This window comes from Malaclemys terrapin, chromosome 1, assembly GCF_027887155.1.
Source record: "Malaclemys terrapin pileata isolate rMalTer1 chromosome 1, rMalTer1.hap1, whole genome shotgun sequence".
Classification (NCBI taxonomy): Eukaryota; Metazoa; Chordata; order Testudines; family Emydidae; genus Malaclemys; species Malaclemys terrapin.
In genome coordinates, this window is record NC_071505.1 from 277457922 (window position 1) to 277485326 (window position 27405).

Below are 27405 nucleotides of genomic sequence, written 5' to 3' on the forward strand. Positions count from 1 at the left end.
AGAAAGACAGAAAATAGAAGATAGTATGAATCTGAATGCAAAAGAGCTCTAAGTCTTGACCCTTTTATCATATATTTTCATGCAATATGCATGAAAAAATTAGCTATGTGCCACTTCCATGTAAACTAAATTAAAATGGTGTGAATTAACAAGGCGTATTTGAGGCCTGGGATACTCATCCAACATATGTGGTTATGTGTAAGCAGAAAGGGTAGAGAAGATGAATTTAATGGCACTGGGATAATCAAGTACAGATGTGGTTTAATGAATGAAAAACATAACATATGCATGTTAAACTTGCACAGCCAACATTTACAATACCTGGCTGATAATTGAAGCTTACAATGACCTTGTGAGCTTTTCATGGTGCATGTTTTTGCAAGGATGAACTGTTCTTGAACAATTTCTCTGGTGTATTAGGCAAAAAGATGCTTTCCTTCAATAACAGGCATCCCTGTCTTTTCTTGCTTCTTTTGTTCATTAGCAAAACTATGTATGGTCAATGTAAAACATGTCTGACTTTTTTAATATGTGAAGACTCCTATTATACATCCCTGGTATCATATCTCTAGGTCTCTGGAACAGAACATAACTATATTCCTCACCTTTTACTTTTTGGTAGGTTTCCTCCTTACAACACTAAGTCTACAGAATAACTAGTTGTTATAAGTTATTTTCTGCCCAGTAGTTTCATCTACACAAATATATTTTAAATGTATTTTGTAGTCATCTTGGCATATGAGGATGTACAATGTGTCCTCCCCCCACCCCACATGACAGTTTCTAAAGGTACAATTTTGGTGCAGCAGAAGCACCAACAGCAAAAACTCAAAAACGTAAGTAAAGCAAACTTTTCTAAGGTAGTTGTTATACTTTGTGCTAAGAAATCAACTTGGTACTGTATTATGACATGAGCTATTCTTTGTTGTTGTTCTTGCTTACTACATAGTGATAGAGATAATTTTTTACATTGATGAATATGGAGCAAAGTAGCAAGCCTGTCGGGGATTTCCACATCTACATGGTAAACATGTGTTTCTCTGTGTTCATATTTGAAATACACACTGATCCGTATGGTGAACTATATGCTATTAGATACCAAGACAAAAGGCAACACATCCTGATTTGCAGTCAACACTTATGTCTTGATGAGCAGATGATTCAACTAACATTAAAGCTACCATCCAATTCTGTAAGCAAAATATTGATGATTTAGTTACAAGAAAGAAAAAATTGCAAGAACTTCATGAGTTCAAAGTCAGTGAGGGCATACACTTTGCTTAAAAATTTCTTTAGAATTTTTCACATAATTTTGTTCAAACGCTGATAAAATTTGTTCGCTAAATCAATTTTTTTTGTCGAGTTATGCTTTAGTTAGTTAGATAGTAAGCACTAGTTAGAATAACATCTGAAAATTTGGCTAGTTTTGTTTAAATATGCTATCTTAAAAATATTACAGTCGAGTTGAGAAGGTAATGTTTTAAAACACATCAACTGTTTACATCACAACAATCAAATAGACATTAATTACCAGATGCCAAATTCCTGTCACTGAACTTTGTAACATATTTGGTGACATACAATCCTACTCAGCTCAAGAGTGATTTTTTTCAAACTTTAAGAATATTTTTAAAAAGGGTTAAATACAGAAAAATATCTGAAACTAACTGCACATTTATATTTCAATCTTTTATGGCATGTTACCACATGTTGAGGCTATATGGGGAACATACATTTAACACTGGTGTCTTCACAAATAGTTTTGACACAATAAGGTGTGACGTTCAAGTTTCTAAAGTGACAACGCTTTTTCTGCTTTGTTTTTGGTTTACACTTTCCTTCACTAATCTTCCAAATGGGACACATTTACACAGTTAAGTTTTTGATAAAAATGAGCTGTCTCTGCTGTTCTCTTTAAAGGGTTTTTAAATCATTTTTTTATCACTGAATACTGAGAGCAAAATCAATGCACAGGGGACTTCGCAGTTCAGCTGTCATTGCATAAATCAATATTTAAAATGCACAGTAGTGATTTTTCTTCCATTGAAAGTAGGGCTTTGTGTCCTGAATTTCTTGTTCTATTAAAATACATAACTGTCTAGGCTAGAATACAAACTCTAATATTGACTTATAACTAGATTTTACTAGCTCAATAATGATATAAAAGAACGGTAATAGAACTGCTAATGTTTGACTTCTGTACTCTTCTCGACGATTATTCAAGCTGTCTCTTATTGCGTTAGGGAAATCATCTCTCATCTTCTTCCACTTGCATTCATGAAGGGCTTGGTGTAACACTCTTTTGATGGCTCACTAAAGCAAGGTAAAAATAGTGAAGTATCCTGAGGAAAACATGAGCTTATTATCAATTTTTTAATGAGAAAAGCTCTCTTTCCTCCTCCAAACAACTAATTTCAGACAAGGAAGTGATTTGCAAATGCTGTGTGTGTCATTGTATTGCCTACTACAGCCTTCCATCATGCATATAATGATTTATGAGCTAGAAGGTGAGGACGTCCAATACAGTTTTGCCACTGTATTCCTCTCCTTGCCTTGTCACCGTAAAATCTTTCATTCTGTGATTATGTCCCACTTGCACAATGGCCTTTACAACACCCCTCCCAAATGCTTACCTACCCCTAAGCAAATTTCTCTGCTGTGACTGAACATCCCTTGGGCGTACTGTCTGACTGCACTAATGGCAGAGACAAAGGGTAAGAATTAGATGTGTGATGGCCCTCTATCTAGTATTTTCTACTACTACAAGAACACAAAGACAGGAGGCTAATGAAGGCAGCTAGTCCTTAACCTGCAACCTGATCACAGTCTATGAAGTTTGCACACTCTTGTGATTCACGCTCTTTTATTTACTGCTGCTGCTGCTGCTGCTGCTGCATTTGTTGACATCCTTTTACTCTCAGGGCCATGCAGCGGTCTCAGCACCAAAATCAAAAGACCTGCACGGGCAGGAGGGGGGACGGCGACAGTTAGACCTACAGACTTACTTGCCTGAGGAAGATTGAAGTATGCATCTGACTCTCCTCTCTGAAGGCTCCAGTGCACATCTGCGTCACCTACAGGGGAGGGGGCGGCTCGGAGGGAGGCACTGAGGAGGCAGATGGAAAATTGTACAGTGAGGACCTTGACAGCTTCACAGGCGGGGAGCTGGTGTCCCCCCGCCTCGTGATGTATATAAAAGAAGCCCCGCTTGCTCCCTTCGCCAGCTCCCAGGCTTTGCTTGCCCAGATAACTGCAAGCAGGAGAATCCCCTGAGAGACTGAGGGTGGGTGGGTGACTTTATTCTCTCCTTCTACCCTGTCACTGAGCAATGCGAGGCGGAGGAAGAGCCCCCCGGCGTTATACCCTGGCGGCGGCTGCTGAGCCCGCTCTCGGCTTGTGTCTGTGAATCAGATTAGTGCTTCTCGAGCAGCCTCCCTCAGCCCCGCTCCTTTGCAAGTCTCTCTCTTTCCTGAGAGCTGCCTCTGCCTCTCTCCCCCGCTTTTCCTTTCTCGCTCTCCAGCTCGGTGCGCCTCTCCATTCTCCGTCCTCCCTGCGTGTGTGTCCCCCGCCTCGCGCCACTGCTTTCGGCCGGGCCCCTCAGCATGCCCAGCTGTGCTTGGAGAGGCTGGGGTTGCTAAACCGGGACTTTCCACAGCTGCCGGGGGGCCATCGCCGCGCGCGCGCGGGGCTGGGCGCAGCAGCTCAGCGGGCGCCCTCCTGCCTGGGCCATTTTGCAGTGTCAGGCTGCGCGTCGCGCCGCTCGTGCCTCCCCGGCTGCAGCCCCCTTCCCGCGCGGTGCTCTTATCCCCTCGCTCTCTTCCCCGCTTGCCCACAGCAGCAGCAGCATGTCAGGCTCGGGCAGGAAGGACTTTGACGTGAAGCACATCTTGCGCCTTCGCTGGAAACTATTCAGCCACCCGTCGGCGCCGGCCGGGCCGGTGGGGGGCGGCTGCTTGCAGCCGGACGGCAGCTTCGAGCACTGGGGGCCGAGCCAGAGCCGCCTGCTGAAGAACCAGGAGAGGGGCAGCAGCGCCTTCTGGAAGAAATCCTCTTCCTCCAGCCCGCTGAACGGGACCCTGCTGCCCGCCACTAGGCATGGGCTGGGCCAGCGGCCGTCGCCCAGGACCGTCTTCTACGTGGAGACCCTGGAGGAGGAGGAGGTGCGCGGCGGGATGGAGCTTACCCGAGAGCAGGAGAAGTCGCTGGTGCTGCAGGAGATGAAGGAGGAGCCGGCGGACTGTTCGGACTGCAGCAGCCAAGCAACAGGTGAAGGATGTGGACACAGGTACAGTGACCCGTGCGGCGCAGCCCATCTGTGGGGGTGAGGTTAAGGGGGAGAGGAGATCTGAGGTTTGATGCTCCCCAGACTGTGTCCGTGTTCACGGCCAAGCCAGCCTCAACTTTGGAGGGTTCTTGTTGGTTGGGTTGTTGTGACCAACTTTAGTTGGGCCAGCAAGTGGGTCGTCCCGGCAGGAGGAAGCTCAGCTCCACAAGGCTCATCAGCCTGGGGACTTAGGTCATTGCCAGCAGGATTGCACGGGGAGGGGGGGGGGGGTGTTTGGCTTCTAGGTGTACTCTCGACCTTCCTCTAGCTCTTTACAGCAATGGGCAGGACATGTCTGCTATTCCTCCCTCCCGTAAATTGCTGGTGTCATGACAAGTGCTAGTCAAAACCAACTGACTAGCTCTTACACATTAGGGGAAAAATGGTAACTTGAAAAAAAAAGTTTACTAAAAATGTCACTATGGATGTTTTAAATGGAAACGACTTACTAAAAGCATCAAAAACCTAAAATTTGATAGAAAAAGATTACCTGAGGATGTGGCACTTTTTTTTTTTTCAAATTTGTTACCTAAATATTAAAAGATGGTGGCTCAGCATTTTCTCTCTCCTCAAATCAATTTCCTTTACACTGCATAGGCAAGTTCAGAGACAATATAGTATTTAGGACAATGAGAACCTACCTTTAAAATGGTGAACTGCCCAGCTTAAAGAGCAAAGGAGATACCTGAGAAATTACAAGTTAAGACAGTGAGAAAGGTGATTTCAGGCATGTGTTTTTCAGATCCCCATCCCGCGCACCCCCCCCCCCCCGTTATTCAGTTATTTTTCTAACTTCTTAGGGTAAAAAGAAGTGAAAAGTTAAATTAATAGTATAGTCATTAAAAGAGTGGAGTGTAATTAACATTCAGTGTAGAGGGGACAAGACTTTTTGAGGCAAGTGAAACTGAAGAGTAGATCCCTGAGGTCCATCAACACTGCATCAGTGTCTGTCTCCCCTACTTTACTCATTACATTAGTAACTTTCATTGCATTTCTTTTGCTCTACATTTACTTTTTCCTCAGTTTTATTTATAAACAGAAAGGCAAGTCCTGGTATTCTGTTTGCTGTATTGCAAATAACACATATGTTAAATATCTTATTATGTGCAGAGACAACATTGTATAAGTTCTCTGTGATTCACATGATTGAAGATCAAACTTCATTTGACAGATGCCACTCTCGAGAATGTAAAAGCTTTCACCTGGGGACCAAAAACATATTTAATTTACTTGAAAAAGGCTTTTAACATTTTTTATCAATTAGTGTAGTTCATTTCACAGTAGCTACCTTGTTTAAACAAATGTGGACCATCCAAGGCATGAGTTAGAGTACTTTGTTAAAGGGGAGATCACTGGTGCTGAAATTTTATGTACTTTGGAGATTATTATTCAGAATGAGTTGGGTGTTTAACATAGAATTAAAGATACAAATATTTGCAATGTATATATAAGGAAAACCATCAGCACTTCATAATAAAAGCATTTATAGTTCATATACATTTTCTATGCACACATTTATTGTTGGGCGCATCATTGATTTAAGGATCCTAAGAGATGCTGCATATTGACCAAAGAAAAAATACTTTCCAGCCTACTGAATTTGAATGGAATTGCTTTATCCATGAGGATAGGTATGATAATTAGATAAGTATTTTCTGACATGAGTTGTGTTTAATGGTTTATGTGTGTTCTTACGTTTTCAGACTGCATTGGTTTTATGCTTTAGATTCATTGTTACTTCAGTAACATACAAAGCCATCTATTATTGCTATTATTTTGTTAAACTCGTATATTAATGTTTTGAGTATTTCAAATGGTTAGATTAAAGAAGGGAAAACACTTTTATTGGTAAAAAAGAAAACAACCTGTTTTTCAAAAAGAAAAATGTATTGATTAAAATAGTTTTACAATACAGGATAATTTCAATTTAACTATTTCAGTTTTCAATACCATGATGTGAGGGTATAAAGTATTGAAATAATTGTTTTTCTGTAATAGAGCATCATCATCTTTATCCTTCTGACATGTACTGTTCAGCACAGTTAGTCAAGTATACTTCTACATTCAAAAAAACTGACATTTCATCTTACTGTTTAACTCCTGACTGATAGCTACCATGTGCTGCCAACAATCTTCTCTATGCCCTGACCACTTTTGTTTTGCTTTCTATAGAAACTATGATTGCTGAAATGTAGTATCAACTTCACTGCTTGTTTACATCATTGTTTCTGTCAGATATATGATCTATGGTTCATTGTTGAATGACAGCCTGATTCTATCTAGGTCTATGGCACAAGTGCAAACCTGCTAACCATATACCAATGTGTTCAGCCCACTGAGTATGAAATTGTTCAAGTCTTGCAGCTCTGTTTCCCATATTTTGATATGTGGTTTAAGACTGCTGTAACACTTCAAATACTTTTGATTCTGGGAACTGAAACAGCAAACTTGTTTACTACAAAACTGGAAGTCCTGTAAGATTTCAAATTCCATTCATACATTGAAATTGTTGGTATACCTTTTGATATTATGATAAACTGAAGATAACGTAAGTTATTCCTAAAATGGTGTACTTTAGTATGATGGTATATCTATCTTATAGGAAATATAAATCCACAGTATATACAGTAAAAATCCTTTCAAGAAAAGAAAGGAAATAATTTTGCATTTCTTGAATGAATGTTAGCTTTTTCATAACAGTAAATTTAAGACATATTTTCATGTTTGAAATTTTAAATAAATACCTCATAAGCATGAACGAATTGTAGAATTTATTTTTGCTGATGGGTGATGTGTTCTTAACATAAACACAATATGGAATAATGTGAGTTCCTAGTGCATGTAATCAAACACTGTAACAGGTATAGGAAGGCAGTGATTTTATGGGAGGGCCTAAATGTATGATTCCATTTTCTGTGAGTATGAATCTTATTCATGTCTTTCCTTGGGTTCTGATCTGATCTGCATGCTCATGCTCAGACAGTTTATTGGAATTCCTGTCACTGTTCAGGGCAACCGAAACTGTTTTTCCCCTCAGTGGTCCATTAAGGGCACCCAATCCCGAGCTTCCAGCATCCCAGCTGTTGCCTTTCTTGGGTGGAGAAAGACCCACATCTTGGTCCCTTTTGACTAGGGGTGTTTCCGGGCTACACAGTTCCCTGTTTTCACTATGTTATTTCCAGCAGAGACAGGTTGCCCAAGCACACCTGCTTGCTTTCACTTCAGAGATTGTTAATAGTGTGATAGCCCATGTTTATAGATGCCACACAGCTCTTTTTATGCAAGCCTATTTTATTTTTAAGGTAAAAGCACTGTTTAGAAAACTGATTAAGAACAATAAAAGAACCTACACACATGCTAATAAGCTTACAGACATCACCCCAACTCTAACATGGGCTCTGGTAAGAGCAGGCCTTCAAAACCCCACAAAAAGATTCTCTTCTGTGATCACAAGTTCATAAGATTCTCAACTCAGAATTAGGATCCAGTGTTCTGGATCTCAATAGGCCAAGTCCTTCCAACCCCCCGCTAAGGATTGGGGCTCACCGTGGACCAGGGATCCTGTCCATTTGCTGGATCAGGAAGAAGGCACCGAGCCAGTTTAAAACCAGGCTATTTAACAAAAAAATCCTTTCTTTGTATGTTGGTCCTTGAAGAATCCAGTCTGAACTAGTATATGTGTACCTTTCCCGGGGGGTGTCTTCACAGGGTAGTTAATGAAGGAGTTACATTAGCATCCGCCTACTAATAGAGAAGGTACATACAATTCCATAACACCACACACAAAAATTGCATTTTTAATACAGTGGACCTCAATGATATTAAACCTAATTCAGTAAGTATTAATTTAATTCAATACATTTTCTCTTAATTCCATAAGGTTTGTCCAGGATATTACAGGATATTGTTAGTCTGTCACAATTCCCATCTATTGATGCAATAACTTTGTGCTGACAGCTTTTAACAACAGCATACCTTATAGGTGGAACTTCTTTCCTTTGGTGATTCATGACTCTTGACACAGGCTCAGTATTTAGATCTGAGCTAATAATTTAGCTGTTTGGTCTTAATTACTTTAACTCTTAAGTTTGACTTTTCTATTCTGTAAAATAGTGTGGAATACATTTTATGAAGGGTATTATACAAATGTCAGTTTAATTGAATCATAAAAGGCACATTTTGCTATGTCAAACTGATTTTGTTCACCTGCAAAGAGTTATGTGGAGCAAATCCCACAAACACGTATGCACTTGCATAAAGTTATGTTAACAGTGTCATTGATACCAACGACACGACTTGCACAAGTAAAGATGCTCATACACATCACTTTTTCCAGGATTGGGCATCATATCAGGTAGAGTACCCTCATAATTTTCTGCCTCTTTTATTGCTACTATCAAATACTTAAATTAATTAAATAGTTAAAACCTCTGCATATATATAGTGCTAAAATAGTTGACAGTTGATTGTTTGATTTAGCTTGGATTTAAAGATTCGATAGGCAACCTAGAGATAACAATAGATACAAAAATATCAGCTATATTTATTATTAATGACATACACAAAAACCTTATTAAAAGAACATTGTTAAGATTGCAAAGTCAACCACTCAGAATTTAGGACGTAACATTGCCTGTGCAATCTTAATTCAGCCCTCATGGGCATATGTTTTATGATACAGTCTTTAATTATATGTTCACATACTAGTTTTTCCTGCCTCATGCAGTGCACAGGATGTGCAATTAATCAGCTGTTATTCAATATTTTGTTTTATCCTCATTGTTCAATGTATGGCCCCAGACCTTAATTAAAGCACAATATTGAAACCCTGCTCTGAAGACAGAATTATCAATTTCCTCACAGGATTATCTCTTGTTCCAGTCACTAGAGTATCTGACTGCTTCAAAAATATTAATTAATTTGTCTTCATAACACGTCTGTGAGGTGAGGGTGTTATTATCCCTGCTTTACAAGTGGGGAACTGAGATACAGAGAGATAAAGGTCAAAAATATTCACTAATTTTGGGTGTGCAATTTGAGACTCCTAGGACATGATTTTGCAGAGCATTTACCATCATATATCACTTTATAAGTTCAAAGCACAGTTCCCATTGACTTCTGTTGCAGCTGTGAGTGCTCAGCACTTTTAGGAATCAGAGACACAGTTGAGCATTCAGAAAATGAGGTCCTCTCTGTCGGTCAACCTAGAATGAGCTGGGCTGCTCCCTTTTATACTGCGGCAGCAGTTGGAGCATGCCCAGCACGGTCTGAGAGGCAGGACATCTGCCAACCATATTGTGGGGTTAACTCCTCTTGCCCAGTGCGTGGTATGTACATCCCGTCACACAGACACCCCTTAAGAGGGACCCCGGTGGGTCGTCCATCTCCCTCTCCTCCCCTCCCAGCCTGTAGAAGAAGTCCACGTTGGCATGAACCTTACGAGGTCGATGACACGTGGAAGTCATATGGTTGGAGGGAGAGGTACCAACGCATAATCCTGGGGTTGGTGTCCTTCATGCTGTGTAACCATCAGAGGGGTGCAGGATCGGTAATCAGTGTGACGGTGCTACCGAGCAGATAGTAGCATAGAGCATTGATAGCCCACTTCACTGCCAAGGGCTCCTTCTCGATCATCGAATACTGAGTCTCCCTGGGGAACAGTTTATGGTTCAGATATAAAATGGGGTGTTCTTCTGCATTGATTTCCTGGGATAGGACAGCCCCTAATCCCACTTCTGAGGCATGGCCCTGTCTGGTTTCAGGACCAGTATGATCAGGCTTCACCATTCGCTATTCGCTTTGAGATTCTTCCACCACTCCCAACTCAAGCATCGTCTCCAAATCCTGGTGGACAGTGTTCCACATCTTCCTGGGGAGAGGCCAACGGTCATGATCGGTCTGCCCTGGGAGTGTTGACAGGACATCCAGGTTGTCCTGTAGGAGATGTTGTAATGGTTCCTGTTGTGCGGGGCCAAGGCCTTCTCCCATTACCACCGGCTTCGGCTCTGGAGGTTCTCCCACAAGGGGACCCAGTTCCAGTTCTGGGGGTGAAGGTGCGATGAATAAGGCCTCTTTGTCTTCCAGGCTTTCAACAAGTTCATGTGATATGTGCATACATGCTTCCGTCACCCCGGCAACCTGATCTCATAATCTACTGGTCCTACCTGGTGAGACGCCTCAATGGGGCCTTGCCAGTTGGCTAATAGCTTCGACTCAGTGGAGGGAAATAATAGTAGAACCCAATCCCTGGGCTCAAAGCTGTGTACCTTAGTCCCTGTGTTGTGTTGTTACTCCTGGGTTCGCTGGGCTTGTAACAGATTCACTCAAGCGAAGATGCCCAAGGCCTGGAGATGCTCACGGTGTCATAACACATAGTGAGTAGTTCCCAGGACCTGTGTCTCTTGTGCCTCCCAGCTGTTTCTCAGGAGGTTGAGGATGCTCTGAGGTTGTCTCCCACAAGGGAGCTCAAAGGGGAGTCAAGGCTTGGGGGACCTCCCACACACCAAACAGTAGAGTGGGGCAACAAGTCCCAATGTCAGGGATCATCTTCTATGAACATGTGGAGCATTGACTTGAGGGTTCCATCAAAGCATTTGACTAACTCATCAGTTTGTGGGTGCTACACTGAAGTCCTGAGGGTTCTAATGTTCATGAGGTGGCACAACTCAGCTATCAATTTGGAGGACACATTGGTGTCCTGATCGGTTAGGATTTTCGTGGGTATCCTGACCTGAGCAAAAACCTTCACTGACTGCGTCACAATGTTAGGGGCCATAGGCGTGCGCATGGGGATGGCCTTGGGGTTCCGTGTCATATAATCAATAAGTACAAGGATGAATCGGTTCCCTGTCTGGTCCGCTGGCATTCGGGACACAATAATCCCTTATTTCCTGGTGTATGCCAGGCCAAAAAAACCCCCAATGTGCTATCCTCTGGAGTATCTTCTCTCTACCCAGGTGTCCCACCCAGGGTACTGCGTGAGTCAGCTGCAAGAGATTCCGGTGTAATCCAAGAGCTGTCGGATAATTTCCTGTTTGGGGTTCCTGCACCACTTGGTAAAGGTGGTCTCCCCAGATCACAAACTGTGGTCCTTGGCAAGGTTGAGGGGTATTGTCCCTTTCTTGGTCTGGGGTTGCTGCCTGTTCCCAGGCTTGATTTAAGAATGGGGGCTGTCAAGGGTCCTTCCCCACTCTGAACTCTAGGGTACAGATGTGGGGACCTGCATGAGAACCTTTAAGCTTAACTACCAGCTTAGATCTGGTTTTTCTGCCACCACCCAAATTATTTATGAGTTATTTGGGAAACTCTGTCTACCTCCCCTTCAGAATATCTCCCTCCCAAGTACTATAACCCTTCCCTGGGTAGCCTTGAGAGACTTCTCCACCAATTTCCTGGTGAACACCGATCAAAACCCTTGGATCGTAAAACAAGGAAAAATCAATCAGGTTCTTAAAAAGAAGGCTTTTAATTAAAGAAAGAAAGGTAAAAATCATCTCTGTAAAATCAGGATGGAAAATAATTTTACAGGGTAATCAGATTCAAAGAGCCCAGAGTAACACCCTCTAGCCTTAGGTTCAAAGTTACACCAAACAGAGGTAAACACTCTAGCAAAAGGAACATTTACAATTTGAGAAAACAAAGATAAAATTAACATGCCTTGCCTGGCTGTTACTTACAAGTTTGAAATATGAGAGACTTGTTCAGAAAGATTTGGAGAGCATGGATTGATGTCTGGTCCCTCTTAGTCCCAAGAGCGAACAACCCCCAAAACAAAGAGCACAAACAAAAGCCTTCCCCCCACCAAGATTTGAAAGTATCTTGTCCCCTTATTTGTCCTTTGGGTCAGGTGTCAACCAGGTTACCTGAGCTTCTTAACCCTTTACAGGTAAAAGGATTTTGGGGTCTCTGGCCAGGAGGGATTTTATAGTATTGTACACAGGAGGGCTGTTACCCTTCCCTTTATAGTTATGACAGGGGCTCCCTTTGCTTTTGGACAAAGTTCCCATCATGCTCCAACTCCGCCTGGGCATCTTCTACAGGGCACTTCGTGCCTGGATGGGAGTTGGTGGATGGCTCAGGGGATTTAGATGGCCCTTCTCCAGGAAATAGTTCCCCCCTTGTTGATCCTGATTCTCCCCCCTCCTGGATGTAGTCTGCCATGGTCCTTCAGGATCTCCCGGAATTCCAGTCATTCTCGCCCCAACATCACAGGGTAGGCCAACTTGGGAGCTATGCCAACCTGGAGGGTTTCTTCCCGGCAGTGGACCTCAAGTCTTACACAGGAAGTTGGGTAGGGCTGTGTATCCCCATGGATACTCTGTAGGTGTGTACTTGTCCCGGAGAGTTCAAGGTCAGGAACGAGACCCTCCCAAATGATCATCTGGCTACAGCCAGAGTCTACTAAGGTTGTTGTGGGGATTCCTTCCACTCAAACCAGGACCATATGTTTTTCTGGACCTTTCTTCCAGGCTCAAGGGCCAGCTGAAGTTATGTAGCATCTGATGAAGTAGGTTCTAACCCACGAAAGCTTATGCCCAAATAAATTTGTTAGTCTCTAAGGTGCCACAAGGACTCCTTGTTGTTTTTGCTGATACAGACTCATAGGCGCTGACTCTGTGGGTGATCCGGGGCTGGGGCACCCACGGGGAACAACTGGTGGTTGATCTGCACCCACCAGCAGGTCCCTGCCCCGCCCCACCACAGCTCAATTCCACCTCCTTCCCTAAATGCGCCTTCCCTGCTTCTCCCCCTAGCTCCCAGCCCTTCCCGCTGTTGTGGCAGCAAGCACTGGAAGGGAACGGGGAGGACGGAGGAGGGGGAATGCGGTGTGCTCGGGGAAGAGGCAAATAGGGGCAAGGAGGGGATGGAGTTGGGGCGAGGACTTTGATGAAGGGGTTGGAATGGGGGTGGGGCGGAGTGGGGGAGCATCGGTGGAGTCAGGGCTGAAAGTGTCCCTCTTGGGCACATTCCCAGCAATGGTCTTTGGCTCCCCCAGCCCTGGAGTCAACCTTTGGTGGGCTCTGTCTCTCCTGAGGGTCTCCTTCCCTGTTGGTATGGGTCCAGCTGCCTGGCTACCTGCATTTGAGGGTTCAGGGGTTAGCTAGAGGTCAGGGGAGGTGTCATGCTTCCCCTGGGTCCATTTTGCGGGGGTTCCCCCCAGCCTGTCCGTATCTCTTCCTCGGGCTTCCGGACTTCAGAGGCTGTGTCTCTGGACTGTTAGCCGCTAAGTAGTCCTCCATTAGTTCTATAGCCTCTGCCAGCCTCAACAGCCAGTGCCACTGCACCCACTCCTTCCCTTCACTCAGGAGGATCTGTTGGAGGACAACAATCTCTGCCACTTGGGCCCCGGCCATTTCTCTAGCTCTAACCATCACCAGGCATTATCCCACAGGTGTTTAGGCCTTATTAGTGTATAATCTGAAGTAGAACTCCTACTGATGTCCACGGGAGTTCCCATTTGAATCAAGATTAACATACAGTCCTTTCTGGGGTTGGTTAGGAGCTCTGTGCTTCTGCAGGAAGTTGAATGCAGATCCACTGTACAAGACAAACTTAAAGGAGAAAAAAATTATATTGTTTTGGAAAATGAAACATATTGATTAGCAACATATTTCTTTACCGCTTAGGTTGCCATAGAGAAAGATCAAATTTTGGAGCCCTCACAAATCAGTGACAAATGAGAGGTTGAACAATTCATTTACACACAGTGCCCATCCTTTCTCTGTTCTCTGTATTCCCTGATCAGTCAACACTTAGAAAAAGGTTTCCATGTCTTTGCTGAATTTAAGATAGAATAATAGAATTGTAGAAATGTAGGGCTGGAAGGGATCTTGAGAGATCATCAAGTCCAGCCCATGATGCTGAGGCAGGACCATCCCTGATAGGTGTTTGTCCAACCTGTTCTTGAAAGCCTCCAGTGATGAGGATTTCACAGACTCCCTTGGAAACCTATTTCAGAGCTTAACTCCTGTTATAGTTAGAAAGGATTTCCTAATATCTAACCTAAGTCTTTGTTGAATATTAATCCCTTTACTTCTTGTCCTATTTTCAGTGGGCCTGGAGAACAATTGATCATCATCATCTTTTTAACAGACCCTAACATATATGAAGGCTGTTACCAGGTTTTCCCTCAGTGTTCTTTTCTCAACAGTAAACATGACCAGTTTTTTTAACCTTTCCTCATATGTCTGGTTTTCTAAATCTTTTATAATTTTTGTTGCTCTCCTCTGAAGACTCTCCAATTTCTCCCCATCTTTCTTAAAGTGTGGTACCAAAAACTGGACACAGAACTCCATCTGAGGCCTCATCAGTGCCAAGTAGAGTGGGACAATTACCTCCTGTGCTTTACATATGACACACCGGTTAATAAAATCCAGAATGATATTAGCCTTTTTCACAACTGCATCACACTGTTGACTCATATTCAATTTGTGATCCACTGTAACCAACAGATCCTTTTCAGCAGTGCTACCACCTAGCCAATTATTCACTATTTTGTAGCTCCTGTTTGATTTTCCTTCCTATGTGAAGTATTTTTCACTTATCTTTGTTGAATTTCATCTTGTTGAATTCGGTCCAGTTCTCCAATTTGTCGAGGTCCTTTTGAATTCTAATTCTGTCCTCCAAAGTGCTTGTAATCCCTCCCAGTTTGGTGTCATCTACAGATTTTATAAGCATACTGTCCACTCTGTTATCCAAGTAATTAATAAAAATATTACCAGACCGAGGACTGACCCCTGAAGGACACCACTAGGTGTGCCTCCTCGGTCTGACAGTGAACCATTGACAACTGCTCTTTGAGTATGGTCTTTCAACTGGTTGTGCACCCACTGTGATGGGTTCGGTCACAGAGAACCCCTTGGGACTGTCACCTGATGTACTAGAATTACCTCTGAGCCTGTTTTCACTGCCAGCTTGGGACTCCAGAACCCTGCCTTGTTGAGCCAGACATGCTAGCCTGCTGCAACACAATCCCAGATCTGGTCCACACCCCCAAAGCTGCAGACTTTAACTCAGGGATCGGCAACCTTTGGCACACGGCCGGCCAGGACAAACAACCTGGCGGGCTGGGCCAGTTTGTTTACCTGCTGCATCCACAGGTTTGGCCGATCACGGCTCCCACTGTCCGCAGTTTACTGTCCCAGGCCATTGGGTGCTGCGGGAAGCGGTGCAGGCCAAGGGATGTGCTGGCTGACGCTTCCCGCCGCCTCCATTGGCCTGGAGCGGCGAACCACAGCGAATCCTGTTAATGAAGGAATTTAGGAAATATCAGTCAGATATGGAGAAAGGATCAATGTATTTATGCTGTCTTAAAATTGTAGAAAGTTTCCTTATGAATGGGGGGCTGAGAGAAAGGTTCTGTGAAAAAATCTGAACACAGATGTTTATTTACTTTTGGAAAATGCGTACCAGGTTTGGAGTAATTTGCCCAGCTATACAAGATAACACTTCAGATTTACCTCCGATAACTTTATTGAATATATTGTATCAGCTGATATCAGTTGAAACATTCTTTGTGTTTATGAGTAAGATTTAGTACAAGTCATAAATATCCAAGTAGGAAGAAAATTTGAATGCTGATTTCATTATAGTTAAAAAAGTCTGATTTAAATGTATTATTATAGACCTGGTATAACTGATCTGCATTTGGGCTACTATGTTTGTGATCTCTAAAATATTCCTCTTAGAGGATAATCTATTTCTCATTGTATTTTGTGCTGCCTTCTACTTTAAATGTTTAATTCGTTTATTTGGTTAGAGATTTTCATTTTTAGTTTTTTATTCGGTTTATTTATTTAATAAAAACATAATACTACAGGTAGGCAGCACAACCTCAGACCATATAGTATTTTTTTTTTAAAGTAAATATAGAATAAACAGTTCTTGACCTTTCCATATAAACATTTTTTAAAAATTGTCAGTTTTCTTTTGTATCTATGGAATACAGTACTTATACCTTAACAACTGCTGCATATATAGTAGTTCTTAATTCCAGAACACTTTAAATACAAAAAAGAATTCAGTGCTAAGTATTTTGTTTATTATGAATGTGTTCAAGAATATATTTGGTTATGTTTAAGGATTTTGATTTGAGTTACACATAGATTGCCTTTTAATTATTTTCATGTAAAAGATTAAGGATTTGTGTTTAAATATATGGAAGAACAGGAAAGTAGGTGCAAGAGACCACTTTTGCACAATGCTCATCCAATAGAATGTAATAAAAGGCTTGCTACAAGTTATGAAGACCAGGTTTAAAATAAAAAACATAAGCTTCACATGATGATTGACAGGATTTATTATTATTTCAGTTATTTTTCAAATATATTCTCTTTTTTATGGCCATTCCTCTTTTTGTTTGACCTTTTGCAATTTTTCACTGGCTTCCCTTTGGATTTCCTATCCCCATTAAAGGAATGAAAATCTTGTCAGATTCCTACATCATCCCTGGAATAACCTAAGAAGGCTATGACAGGATGGCTTGTGCAGTTATGATTTAGATGGGCTCCTCAAACCACCTCCAAACCGTCCTCTACCAGGCCAGAAATAGAACTACCTTAGTGTGACACTGTCATTCTATGATGGCAAGCAAAGGACAGTGGCACAGCAAATACAGAACATAAATGCTTCCCTTTCTAATAATTAACAGTGGTAGTTTATTCTGTTCCAACAGTGCTACCACTACCTGCCAACCCTAGGGAACCAAACACAAAGTTCAAAATCTGGTCTTAGCGAGGTAATAAAATTCACAGCTGGTAGACTAGAAGAAAAACCCTCACCTCAGTTTATTCTCTTTAGTTCATTTCAGTTTATTTCAGATAACTGCAGTGTAATTCATAAAAAAAATCTCTTATTTAAACCAAAATATCAGTCTTGACATTTGTCTTTTTATGCATAATCCCCCGCCCCCCATTGCTATCAATTGTTTATATTAGAGTAGCTCCTAAAGGCCCCAACTGAAATCAGGCCCCATGGTGCTGGGCACTGTACACATACATACTCAGAGACAATCTCTGCCTTAAGAAGAACAGGAGTACTTGTGGCACCTTAGAGACTAACAAATTTATTAGAGCATAAGCTTTCGTGGACTACAGCCCACTTCTTCGGATGCATATAGAATGGAACATATATTGAGGAGATATATATACACACATACAGAGAGCATAAACAGGTGGGAGTTGTCTTACCAACTCTGAGAGGCCAATTAATTAAGAGAAAAAAAAAACTTTTGAAGTGATAATCAAGCTAGCCCAGTACAGACAGTTTGATAATAAGTGTGAGAATACTTACAAGGGGAGATAGAGTCAATGTTTGTAATGGCTCAGCCATTCCCAGTCCTTATTCAAACCGGAGTTGATTGTGTCTAGTTTGCATATCAATTCTAGCTCAGCAGTCTCTCTTTGGAGTCTGTTTTTGAAGTTTTTCTGTTGTAATATAGCCACCCGCAGGTCTGTCACTGAATGACCAGACAGGTTAAAGTGTTCTCCCACTGTTTTTTGAGTATTTTGATTCCTGATGTCAGATTTGTGTCCATTAATTCTTTTGCGTAGAGACTGTCCGGTTTGGCCAATGTACATGGCAGAGGGGCACTGCTATGGGTACCCGCATGGCCCCACAATATGCCAACATTTTTATGGCTGACTTAGAACAACGCTTCCTTAGCTCTCGTCCCCTAACGCCCCTACTCTACTTGCGCTACATTGATGACATCTTCATCATCTGGACCCATGGAAAAGAAGCCCTTGAGGAATTTCACCATGATTTCAATAATTTCCATCCCACCATCAAACTCAGCCTAGATCAATCCACACAAGCGGTCCATTTCCTGGACACTACTGTGCTAATAAGCGATGGTCACATCAATACCACCCTATACCGGAAACCTACTGACCGCTACACTTACCTACATGCCTCCAGCTTCCATCCAGGACACACCACATGATCCATTGTCTACAGCCAAGCTCTAAGATATAACCGCATTTGCTCCAATCCCTCGGATAGAGACAAGCACCTACAAGATCTCTATCAAGCATTCTTAAAACTACAATACCCACCTGCTGAAGTGAAAAAACAGATTGACAGAGCCAGACGAGTACCCAGAAGTCACCTCCTACAAGACAGGCCCAACAAAGAAAATAACAGAACACCACTAGCTGTCACCTTCAGCCCCCAACTAAAACCTCTCCAGCGCATCATCAGAGATCTACAACCTATCCTGAAAGATGATCCTTTACTCTCACAGATCTTGGGAGACAGACCTGTCCTCGCTTACAGACAACCCCCCAACCTAAAGCAAATACTCACCAGCAACCACACATCACTGAACAAAACCACTAACCCAGGAACCTATCCTTGTAACAAACCCCGATGCCAACTCTGTCCACATATCTATTCAAGTGACATCATCATAGGACCTAATCACATCAGCCATACCATCAGGGGCTCGTTCACCTGCACATCTACCAATGTGATATATGCCATCATGTGCCAGCAATGCCCCTCTGCCATGTACATTGGCCAAACCGGACAGTCTCTATGCAAAAGAATTAATGGACACAAAAATGAGATCAGGAATCAAAATACTCAAAAAACAGTGGGAGAACACTTTAACCTGTCTGATCATTCAGTGACAGACCTGCGGGTGGCTATATTACAACAGAAAAACTTCAAAAACAGACTCCAAAGAGAGACTGCTGAGCTAGAATTGATATGCAAACTAGACACAATCAACTCCGGTTTGAATAAGGACTGGGAATGGCTGAGCCATTACAAACATTGAATCTATCTCCCCTTGTAAGTATTCTCACACTTCTTATCAAACTGTCTGTACTGGGCTAGCTTGATTATCACTTCAAAAGTTTTTTTTTTCTCTTAATTAATTGGCCTCTCAGAGTTGGTAAGACAACTCCCACCTGTTTATGCTCTCTGTATGTGTGTATATATATCTCCTCAATATATGTTCCATTCTATATGCATCCGAAGAAGTGGGCTGTAGTCCACGAAAGCTTATGCTCTAATAAATTTGTTAGTCTCTAAGGTGCCACAAGTACTCCTGTTCTTCTTTTTGCGGATACAGACTAACACGGCTGTTACTCTGGAATCTCTGCCTTGAAGAACTTGCAGTCTAAATAGACAATATGAAGGAGAAGTGTAAGCCAGTATTATCCCATACTATAAAGGAGGAATTGAGGAACAAAGATATTAAAAGACAGCCAAAGATCACACAAGTAAACTGTTGCAGAATCAAACTTGAACCCAGATGTCCTGAGTTCCAGGTCAGTGCCTTAATCACAAGACCGTACTTTCTATCTCCTCCTAAAATAAATATTGTACTAAAATAATTTTTACCCACCATTCTCACAAAAGAGATGCAGGAGGGGCTTGTCTATTTGACCCCCCTTTTATTTCAAAAGCTCAACTGAAAAGCCCTCATTTAACCAAATCAATTTCATGTTGCTTATTGTATTTGGATAAATGATGTTCCACTGTTGACTGCTTACTTATTGTTTTAAATTCTGCACTTTATCCTAAATTTAATGAAGAAATAAAGGTTGAAAACAGAACGAGGCCTCTCAAATACCATCTGCCTAATCACCGTCTGATCTGCTTGGTCAACATTCTGCTCAAGTGGCATTGTACAAATGGAAGCTTCCAACATTAATGCAATCCTTAAGAAATAGTTAACAAAACTTTGTTTGTTAGAGTTACATAATGTCCTTTATCTTCACTTTGTTATTGTCAACTATATCATTCAGTTTGCAAATAGTTTAGAAGATGAATACACCATGGAAAGATATTTTGATATAAAAGAAACATTAAAAATCTCAATGTGTCTGTTTTTTTGGTCAGAGAATGAAGAAATAAAATATACAAATGAAAGAATAATGGGGAAGAAAGAGTATTGTTAACTGATTATTATTATTTATTTATTTATTTATTTATCAGGTCCCTATTGTACAAACAGAATATGGAAGACAGTCACTTCCCAAAAGAAAATGATCAATAAACAATGTTTACAATAAAGTATATCAAAATCAACAATTATGACAACAGTAATCAGTTTTATAAAAGTGATGAAAAGTTGAAATAGGCAATGACTTCAGGAAAATTTTGGCCATGCAGTTTTATATGATATGTTCTTTCTTTTTCAAATATGTATATTTTAATAATTTGGTCAACACCCATTTCAATCAGCACCTCAGTCTTCCTCACATGTAATTCATGGGATGATGCAGTTACTGCAAACTTAATTTAACTGTGCACACAAGTGCAGCACAGGCTTTCTTTGATTTCTTCAGTCCAGTACGGGGGCTGAGAAACTTATCTGTGATGCAAAAGTAACTCATCTGAAAATTAGATCACATTTTATTATTCTGTTTATTGTACCTAATCTGTTGTATGTTGTGTACTTATGGTTTACTGGTTATTTTTCATATTTATGACTTTAACGGACTGTGTCTGGCATACACAGAATAGTAACTAGTACTACATAATGATAAACAGGAACACATAAAGTTGTATACAAATGCATAATTATATTTTATTTGAAAAATAATGCATGATCATGTAGTTACAGTCTGTACTGCAGAGTTAATGTTGTGTATTCAACCTAAACTATGGTATTTCCTGACTTTTGAGTTTTTAAACATGCATACATTAGATTTTTCTTAGATAGTTCGTTCACAGAATTTCTCAAATTTTTTTAATAAGAAACAAGATATTAAAAATACACATTAAAAATGAGTTGTACTCTCAAAACCATTGAAGCTAAGATTGGGAGAGCCACAGAATACACACAATTGGCCAGATTTTCAGTAAAGAATCTTTTCTAATTTATTTAGAGATCAAAACTAACTTTTAACTGTCCCACTCTCCCCTGGTTACCAGTACTTTCAAGCAAGCCCTATATTTCTTAACTTTCTAGAAAAAAGATGTGTTATACAGAAAACTAGCTTTAATAGAAGTGACAATGTCAGGTGAATTAGGAAACAAAAAATTATAACTAATTTATATCCATCTTTGCAGATAGCTTTTCTAATAAACAAGTGTCCATATATGGCATGCTGGAAGAAGGATATTGACTTTCTATAAGTCATTGTACATTCAATGAGTCAGTGAAGAGGAAGACAGGAGACAGAAGTGCTGTAGTGAAGAGAGTTTCCTTATTCTCATAAAATTCCTTATCCAGTGTTAGAAGAAAGCAAATCTTTCTGTGATTCTTTACCTTTCTTGTATGATATACAGCAGGGATTCTCAAACTGGGGGTCGGGATCCCTCAGGGGTCACAAGGTTATTACATGGGGGGTTGTGAGCTGCCAACCTCCACCCCAAACCCACTTTGCCTCCAGCATTTACAATGTTGTTAAATATATAAAAAAGTGTTTTTAATTTATAAGGGGGGTGAGTCACACTCAGAGGCTTGCTATGTGAAAGGGGTCACCAGTACAAAAGTTTGAGAACCACTGATATACAGCATCCCTCTCAGACCTCTATGTCTTAAAATATTTAAAAGGACCAAGACCCAGCATAATTTACAAAGTATCAAACCTTCCCTATCCCTTTCTACCTTGAGTACATTTTTTTCAGTATGCAACTATGTCATCATTTAGTTGTACAGGGCAAACTACATTGTCTATGAGCTGAGAAAAAAAGCCTTTAGCAAAATATACTGCACATGCACAGTGTACAATTTTCAGTGGGTCATAACTTGATAGGATGAAAGCCAGATTACATAGGAACATGCAAAAGCACTTATTCCTAACATTTGCTATTTACAAATGAAATATCAAATATCAAAATATCAAACCCTAGCCTCTTTTAGCTGTAGGACATTTTTAGAAAAGGTTGCAAGAATTATTTATAATTAGAAAAGTGTATATTTTTCATTCTCTTCATTCAAACTCAAAACTAGCAAAACTATTTCTATTCCAACTTTAAAAAAAAATCATCTTTGGGCAGAGACTGAGCCTGGAAAATTTCATCCCAAAGGTGAAAGTTTCAAATTCCACTATAACAAATGAAAACACATCACATATATATCTAAAACAGTATGGAAGAGTGTATCAGAGAACACCTCTTTGACAGAAATGCACAGGGTAATCATATCTTCACAGCTGTCTACAATTTTGTGCAAATTCCTAATTAGCTTCTCTGAATAATTGAGTTGACATCTTAAAGTCCAAAAGCAGTAATATTTTCTGTACAATTCTGGAATATTTGAATTACAGGATCCATAAGTGTACAGTAACACACTTAAAGTCGTCCCGGTTAACGTTGTTTTGTTGTTATCTTGCTGATCAATTAGGGAACATGCTCATTTAAAGTTGTGCAATGCTCCCTTCTAATGTCGTTTGGCAGCCACCTGCTTTGTCCACTGCTTGCAGGAAGAGCAGCCCATTGCAGCTAGCCGGTGGGGGCTTGGAACCAGGGTGTACCAGCAGCCCCCCTATCAGCTCCCCGCTCCCCTAAGTTCCCTGTGCAGCAGCTGCCAGCAGGTTAGCAATTGCAGCTGTCCCTCCAGCAACTGCCATGTGCTGCTCCTGCACTCTGCCTTGGAGCTGCTCCCCGAGACTCCTGCTTGCTGTGCGGGGGAGAGCGGAAGAAGAGGGGGGCTAATGTCAGGGTGTCCCCCTCCCCCTTGCTCCTGCACCTCGCTTACCCCATTTTCCATAGAGCAGGAGGGACACACGACAGGGCTCAGAACGGAGGGAGCTTGCTGGCAGCAGCTGCATCTCAGCAAGCTGATCTAATTAACAAGTGAACTTAAAGGGGAAAATGCACATCTCTCTCTCTCTCACCCACGTTGCGTGTCTCTGTCTCTGTCTGCGATGCTGTCTCCCCTCCCTTCCTGCTTCCTTGTAGAATGTGAGAGTTAACCCTTGAGAGCTCAGCCAATTGCTAGTTCATCATTTAGCAGTAAGGCATTCCCTGGGAAATATCCCACCCTCTGATTCTTCCACCTCAACCAAGCTTCACAATCATCATCACTGTGTACCGATATTAAATTGTTTGTTTAAAACTTATACTGTGTGTGTGTGTGTATATATATATAATATAGTCTTTTGTCTGGTGAAAAAAAATTCCCTGGAACCTAACCCCCTCTTTTACATTAATTCTTATGGGGAAATTGGATTCGCTTAACATTGTTTCGCTTAAAGTCGCATTTTCCAGGAACATAACTACAACGTTAAGTGAGGAGTTACTGTATCTCTTAAGGAGGGTGAAACTTTTTATTCTCTCACTTGCTGTTTTAATTTTAACATCAAAAATTAAAAAAAAATGCAACTTATTCACTTCATTTTGGATTTTAAGAAACTTCAATATAAACATCTTGAATTTAAAATGTGATGTTCTAAACTGCTTATTATACACACTGGAAAAATAATGTAAGCTTCTACCTTCCTTTTTCTTATAAAGTTCTTAATATTACTTCACTTCTTGCTCCAGGGGAAAAGATCCACCACATAATAAGACTGCTGGAGTCTTAAACAAAACCTTTCTGTTCCATTTTTCTCCACTGTGCATACACATTCTTGAGGTAGTAGTAGTACTGTACTAAGTACACGGAGAAGCTGTACTTGCCTAGTTAAACCTTAAGCTTTAACTTGACCAGTTTAGCAATTTCAGTTGGCTAACTTGGGAATTAAATGGAAAGAAGAATGTGCTAAAAGGAAGAAAAGTGCAAATGTTGCCTATAGCTAGGAGGTGGTTACTTGGAAAAAGTCTTTCCTGTTTTCACAAGATTAATTCACTGGGGAGATGTCATTCAGAAACAGATGAGGATTCCTTTTTCAGCCTAGAATGTGATGAGTGTTTTGCAGCACACACACACACACACACACACACACACACACACACACACACACACACACACACACACACACACACACAGAGTCAGTGGAGTGTGCTTTGTTGCTAATCTGAAAATTACATTTCTTGGTCTTTGTTCAATTGTGCCATTATATGAATGTTATTTAAATTGGTATATATTTTTGTCAAAAATAATTTTTATAGTATAGTTACCTTATTGTGTAACAGATTAATTAGTACTGTATTTGCTTGCATTCTAATTACCTGTGAGAGCAGCTAGGGATTTAAACAACAATAATCAACTTTAGATGGATAAAGTGTAAACTAATCAGTGACCTCTTAATAAGTAGACTTAATTATTTTTGAATGAGAAGTTTTATGGTCTTTTATCAACATATTTTGACCTTATACTCTTTTTGTTATGTACTTCCTTAATAGGATTTAGTGCCATTGGGAATTGAGCCATAGTAGTCTTACATCAAAAATACCATCACAGTTAAAAGCCGTTAATAGGGGCAAAGATCAGTATTACTCTTCTGCTAAACCTTTAGATACATGCTATGTTCTGCCACTGTTTGACCTCTTCAAATGGCATTTCCTTGCAAATCTCTACATTGCATGGAAATTCATTTAAATAAACATTGCGAAGCTAGTTTCTGGGACTTGAAGTATTCTTTAAGATTAGGTACAATTGGAAAGTTTTAATTCAGGTAAATGGTGTTAGAGTGGATGCAAGGATATGAGTTTACAGTAACCTTATGAAGACTATAAAATTTTTCTGCAATCTAATTATTACTGTATATAATCTTTTAGTGGTTCTCTTAAATCTCTTAAATATTCAACTTACAAACATTGTGCTGTTTTTTGTATAAGGCCATCTAGTATTTTGGAAATTAATACATGCAGAATTATAGAATTATAGGTATGTACGTCTGGAAGGGACCTTCAGAGGTATCAAGTCCAACCCCCTGCATGAGGTAGGACCAAGACCATCCCTAAATGCTTTGACTAAGAAAATACCTTACAAGTTATTTTAATAATTCATTCATGCAGACATCACACAATGGACCTGGATTGCAAGAATGGATAATGCTGTAAAATGCTGCCATATGACAAGAAAATTAGATTGTGTGGTGACGATAGTATTACTGATATTTATTTACTGAACCAAAGGCCCCAAATCAGGATAATGTCCACATTATGCTAGGCAAACATGCAGCACAAACATGGAGGAAGGTTTGATTCCTAAGAATGAATAACTTAAATTTGAGCAGAAAAGGTGGGAATGGTTGGTAACAGATACTATGAGTGTAGGGAACTGACCTGTGAGCCCATTGATGACAAGCAATACAATAGATGAATCTTAAGTTATGTTTTTTAAAACAGAAATATCAGTGAGATAGGGTGCAGAATGTTGTCTCTTATACATAGCTGATAGCAAACAGGTAAAAGGTTCAACCTCCAAGAGAAAGGAGGAGAGTTAAAAGGAGGTCAAAACTTGCAAAGGTGAAGGTTAGGTGAAGAAGCACGGGAATCTCCTTTGAGATAATGTGAGTTAATTTCAGGGATAAGGCTGCATGGGTTCTTGAAAATTAAAAAAATAAGATGTTTTACTGGAATCAGTCTTTCATGACCTGGCTGATAGAGTTGTTTGCGCATGCGTGGAGAATGGGGCAAGCTGCAGCTTTTTGATCAGAATGAAGTCTGGTTATGAGTAACTTTTTGTGAGGCCATAAATAAGGGCGTAGCAGTAATTAAATTGATTATGGATTAAATCAATGCATGAATGATTCAGCAGAGTGAATGCCAAGGTAGTGGGGGATGTGTTGCAGAAATGATTGTAGACAGAATGGTGTAGTGAAAATAGGAGCTTGACTTTAATGACTTCATGATTACTAGGGTTACCATATCTCAAAAATAAAAAAAGAGGACCCTCCACGGGGCCCTGGCCCCGCCCATTTCCCCACCCCTAGCCCCGCCCCAACCCCACCCCTTCCCCACCCTAACTCCGCCCCCTCCTCCCTTCCACTCCCAGCCAGGGGGAAAGGGCTGCCCCAGTGCTACCGGCTTCAGGGTTTGCCGGGCAGCCCCCAGACCCTGCGTCCCCAGCCAGCGCTTCCCCAGCGCAGCTGGAGCCCGGGAGGCGCAGGGTCTGGAGGCTGCCCAGCAAACCGTGAAGCCGGTAGCGCTCGGGCTTTGGGCAGCCCCTATGCCTCCGGACCCTGTGCCCCCAGCTGGGCACTTCCCCTCCCGGGTTCCCGCGGCGCAGGGTCCGGAGGCACGGGGGCTGCCCGAAGCCGGTAGCACTCGGGCAGCCCGGCTCTTAAACGGAGCTGAAGAGGAGCAGAGCCTCCCGGCGCGGTGGCTCTGTGTAACTGACACGGTGTCAGTTACACAGAGCCGAAGAGGAGCAGAGCCACTGCGGCTGGAGGCTCTGCTCCTCTTCGGCTCTGTGTAACTGACACGGTGTCAGTTACACAGAGGCGAAGAGGAGCAGAGCCGCGGCTGGAGGCTCTGCTCCTCTTCAGCTCTGTTTAAGAGCCGGGCTGCCCGAGCGCTACCGGCTTCCGGCAGCCCCCGTGCCTCCAGACCCTGCGCCGCCGGAGCCCGGGCGGGGAAGTGCCCGGCTGGGGGCACAGGGTCTGGAGGCACGGGGGCTGCCCGAAGCTGGTAGCTTTCGTGCAGCCCGGCTCTTAAACAGAGCCGAAGAGGAGCAGAGCCTCCCGGCGCGGTGGCTCTGTGTAACTGACACTGCGTCAGTTACACAGAGCTGAAGAGGAGCAGAGCCGCGGCTGGAGGCTCTGCTCCTCTTCAGCTCTGTTTAAGAGCTGGGCTGCCCGAGCGCTACCGGCTTCCGGCAGCCCCCGTGCCTCTAGACCCTGCGCCGCCGGAGCCCGGGCGGGGAAGTGCCCAGCTGGGGGCGCAAGGTCTGGAGGCAGGGGGGCTGCCCGAAGCTGGTAGCTTTGAGTGCCGAAAGGTCGGACATGTCCGGGAAAAAGAGGACGTATGGTAACCCTATGATTACAAAACTGAATGATTAGAGGTTAGAGCAGGGATCAGCAACCTATGGCACACGGCCCATCAGGGAAATCCACTGGTGGGCCAGGATGGTTTGTTTATCTGCAGCATCTGCAGGTTCGGCCAATTGCAGCTCCCACTGGCCACGGTTCACCTTTCCAGGCCAATGGGGGCTGCAGAACACTATTACTCCCTCAATTCTCTCTTCCAGCTCTTTCTCTGTCACTTACACGTCCCAACTCTCTTACATACCC

General features: G+C 42.0%; 1 protein-coding gene across 2 annotated transcripts in view; it reads left to right on the forward strand.

The window, feature by feature from the left end:
• Positions 1-3845: 3845 nt before the first annotated feature.
• KLHL1 (kelch like family member 1) overlaps positions 3846-27405 on the forward strand; it is a 400838-nt gene continuing 377278 nt past the window's right edge. For both annotated transcript variants that reach the window (XM_054013522.1, XM_054013532.1), the window contains exon 1: positions 3846-4285. In XM_054013522.1, the coding sequence (XP_053869497.1) occupies positions 3846-4285 (440 nt within the window). The remainder of the gene's footprint in view (positions 4286-27405) is intronic.